Here is a 4,377-nt window from a genome sequence, read left to right on the forward strand (position 1 = left end):
AGTGAACTGTTCGAGGCTGTCAAGTCTTCAAACTTGACAGCCAGATCCACTTGGACGTTGGGGACAGTGACGACCCCAGAATAGCGGGACGCTGGAGCCCCGTAGGGCCCCAAGATGAACGTTCATCCGCGTCACAATATATATACACGTTTCACAGCACACGCGGCGCAAATATCAACAAGATCATGGCAACGCTTTACAGTGCTATGGAGATATGGTATTCGACTGGAGGTCTACGACAACTTACACTTCCTACGTGGAATGGGGTGAACTCTAACGCTGCAAGTACTCGATACATTGAGAGTGTGACGAGGTTCTGTCCTAGAATTGAGTACCTTGACGGATATAAACAAGCGCGTTCAAAATTATGCGTGCGTGGTCCAGAGATGTGGACAATCTCACTGGACACGTGGAGAGCTTTCAATGCCACCTGTACCAATTTGCGGAGCTTTCACTGGTTTGCTGTGCCATTTGCTAACCCGTTTTTCAGTGTATTTGGCGAGTATATCAAGCCAAATTTGACAGCGTTGTCGCTTAACTGGACATACGATCGATATGACAGAACATGACAAACACATGTATTTACTGTTTCAGCACACAGCAAATCATTTGACTTGACTTCTGTATACTTTTGACCTTCTGAGTGTCGCAATCAGACATAAATTATGATTGTGTCACATAATCGATGATTAGAGGTCACAGCAGAAAAGGGACCAGCCGCGCTCGCTTGGCTGGGCGCCCCTTCGGCGCCCCCGCGGTTCGCTGTGCTCGCAATATGGAGATAGAATGTCCTGGAAAGTGTAGTACTCTGCTCGCTGGATGAGCTCAGCGCTGGGCCCGCCTCGCACCCGCTCACCTTAGTTGGCGCCGCGGCTATGGCACCCACGTCGCCCAGCCCCGTGTGTGTTATCCCATCTATTTTCTCGATCGATATACCGGTATACGATATTGCAGTGAACAGACCTCTGACGATAACCCTGGATTTGCCGGATTTCTACGGAGAAATTGTGGTGCTTTGAGTCTTCTTTTGGAGAAGGTCTTGGAGCCGCTTCGGGCCAGACAAAGCCTCTCTTCGAGGTTGTAAATCCGAACGAGTCCGTTGTATCCTGCCAAAATTTATATGCTCGAAAAAATCAGACCACTCAATGAGGCAGTACGGGCAAACACCCTTCGCTACAAGTCAGCGTATCACTGTTCGGACAGAAAGCATACCAATTCAGCCGAATCGGTAAGCTAACCCTGGACTGGCAATCGCATAAAAAAAAACATTCAAGTAATCGACTGTCAAAATAAAAGCGATTCGTCTGAAAGCGATCTTTAAACATTGACACGTTAGGATTGTTTATACACTAATCTAATGCATCTATGAATTCTCTAAAATAATGCACCCAGCAATGCTTACTCTACTGCTAATATTGGCAGCTTCTTGATATGTGGTTTATTGAGATGGCTGACAGTAAATGTAAGAAGTAATAAAAAATAGCGCTGTTCTCGTGAGCGCAGATATAGCAGATGCCTAAAGCATTCTATCCGTGTCATCGGGAATGCAGGGGTAAAACAGTATTGTGCGTTAATAAGGTACGCATGAGAACTATTAATAATATCCTTGTATTCATTATACAGAACAAATTGAAATGTATAGGCGATCGGAGGTTGGACTTCGTCGACATCATGTGGCTGACCGCTCCTGAGTTTCGATTCGTTGGTGTTACCCTTGTACTGCAGCTACACATACCCCGCTTTTTCATTTGAATTCGGCTACTGGTGTTTGAAATACATCGTAGTTTCGTATGTTTAGGCGGGGCAAATTTTGTTTAGGAAAATAAATGAAAGGAACCCATTGCACTATTGCGTCTGAAAGTCCATGACCCTACAGAAATAGCTACGGATATTCCTTGGACAAAGGGTGCTGCGCCGCAAGAGCTGAACAGCTAATCTAACGATGCCACGAACTAGGGATCCTTTACACGACTTTAATCGGATTCAAAGTCTGCACATGATGCCCCACACACTTTACAGCGCAGGTCCAAGCGGATTTGAGCTTCTCGCTTTTATTTTGATCTTTTGTTTTTCAAAAATTTAAGACTCGCCTCCAACTGGCGAACTGTTTTGATTTCGTACTGTTCTGTTAGTTTTTTTCGCAGCACTTGTCCCAACGTCCGTGATATGTTTGAGTAGTCGCGTGGCTGCCGAAAGCGAAATGATTTTCTGTCGTTTAAAGTTCTCTTTGACAGCTGCAGGAGTAATACATACAAGTGCAGATCGACGGGGATCCGCTCTCGAGGGTTCCAATCTTATTAACCCTTTGTGTTGTCAACTGGTTTGTACGGCTCCTGCGTGTACTCGTAGGTCTCTGACTCGTCGACGTCATCCCAGACAACTTCCGGAGAACATCAGCACGTAGATTTCCACCGATAATGCTGTCATCCCCTCCTAACCGCTGAAGCGATCCTTCAGCAAACTGCACTTCACTCTCAATTTACTCAGGTGACGGCTCCGAGTTGTCATTTTCATCCATCGATTGATCAGCCTGCTCCTCATCACTATCATGTTCCTCCACGTCCTCCTATTCTGCTTTATTCTCCGACTCCATACTCATCCTTAAGTGTAACGTTCAAATCGTCCTCATTGTTAGCCAGTATCGCGTTACTTTGAGCCTCCACTTCCCTTTCACTGACACGTACAATTAATGACATTCGGTTTCACTCATATGCAGTATAACGTTCAGCATATCATACAGCATAATATGCAGTACAATATGCAGTATAGCGTACCATTACCGATGTCTTCCGCAGGCTCGTCTGCGGTGCTCTCATCGTCTGGGGCATATCTTGCGTCTTTTCGCACGAGGCATCGCCGTCTTCCACTTCCGTGTTATCACCGTCTGACCCAGTCACGTGCGGTGAAGTCGGAATGAGTATCTATCGTCTTCCGGAACGGCGTCTGGAGTTAGGGGCGACACGTGCCATTTCTGAAGAGGCCTCACAATGTTTTAGACCTTCTGATCGAGCTGGTGTCGTCACTTGAGCTGGTGTTGTCACTCGAGCTACCGTTGTCACTAGAGCTGGCGTTGTCACTGGAGCTGGTGCCGCCACTGGGGCTAAGGTCGTCAATCGAGCTGACATCGTCGCTGGGAATCGTGGTGGGTCTAATCAGCAAGCCGGACACAAGGGTTTAACACCTTCTTTCAAAACAAGGTGGGAATACCCTCTAAATGGAAAAGAAATCACCCTTTTTCCACCGAGCCTCATTACTACCAATTATAGCAGTGAATGTAATGAGGGTGGTCAATTTTAAGTTAAGTTGTAAACTGAAAATAATTAAAGGAAGGCTGAGCTTGAGCTAAATAAACAAACTATAAGTATCCTTTAGAAAAGCAATGTCATCAGCCAACAGTTGGCCTAGTACTTACCGTTCCACACGTGGCCAGGTGAGGTTTCTCCTCTTCACCGTCGCCAGCTTTGGGAGAGCCTTTAGCCTTGACGGCAGGACACTCAGAGTGCACAGACGTCCTCGGACTGTGATCGCCGTAATCTCTAGCGAGCGCGTGCACCCTGTAGTCTAGCTCGCTGAGTGCTGGAGTGTGCTCTCCCATGCAGCCCGCAGGAGCATCGTGAATGATCCCGGCCTCGTCCTCAATGCCCGAATCTAACTTCCGTTCAGCAAACCGCGGGTTCGGCCAGTTGACGGGAGAGATTGAGTGTGATGATGTGACGGGGTCACACAGCACCTTGCGCTAGAGGAAGTTATCTTCCGAGAGTATACAAACTCTCAGTGAACGGCAGTTCACAGGTCCCCTCTTTAATTAAAGAGAGCGAAGTGACCTAAATAAGGTAGATTGTAAACTGAGTATATTTATAGGTAGGTTAAGTTTGAGGTTAATACAAACTATCAGTTACCTATAGAAATGCAATGTCATTTAACCAATGGTTGGTTTTGAATGACCTTGGTACCTTGTACCAAATATCCCGGAGTATGACATGTCATACTCCTGAAGTGTGAAGTGTCACACTTCATGTAACCAGGGTACACTTAGTGCTACGTACCCCGTTACATCCTCCCCCACTTAGGTTCGGTTTACCGACCAATCAGAATGAAGAGATGTTCGTCACAAACTCTCATTCTCAAAGTTGAAAACCATCGACTCGGCCGCGCGGGCGCGGCGGAGGCTCACTTTACAGTTAGAGCCTCGAGCAGCAACCTGTGCGCTCTTCGTCAAGGTCTCCACTTCGACCGTTAACATGCCTCGTGGCACTGCTAAGAGCGGTGCTAAGACACGCTCCAAGGCTGCAGCCGGTAAGGCGCAGGCCAAGAGCACTAACTCTCACGGAAAAGTCTCTGCACTTAAGGAGGCTACTCAGGTACCTCCGAGGCGAT

At 47.2% G+C, this 4,377-nt stretch overlaps 1 protein-coding gene across 1 annotated transcript; it reads right to left on the bottom strand.

Annotated features, from left to right (window-relative positions):
- Nucleotides 1–2,479: 2,479 nt before the first annotated feature.
- Nucleotides 2,480–3,982, bottom strand: PITG_16749 (uncharacterized protein; the record flags this gene model as incomplete). The annotated part of the gene is made up of 5 exons (XM_002896922.1): nucleotides 2,480–2,566; nucleotides 2,775–2,884; nucleotides 3,024–3,148; nucleotides 3,413–3,554; nucleotides 3,961–3,982. 5 exons carry the CDS (start codon nucleotides 3,980–3,982, stop codon nucleotides 2,480–2,482), a joined length of 486 nt encoding a protein of 161 aa, XP_002896968.1.
- Between the last annotated feature and the right edge of the window lie 395 nt (nucleotides 3,983–4,377).

Source organism: Phytophthora infestans, genomic scaffold (assembly GCF_000142945.1).
Source record: "Phytophthora infestans T30-4 supercont1.51 genomic scaffold, whole genome shotgun sequence".
NCBI classification, from domain to species: Eukaryota; Oomycota; class Peronosporomycetes; order Peronosporales; family Peronosporaceae; genus Phytophthora; species Phytophthora infestans.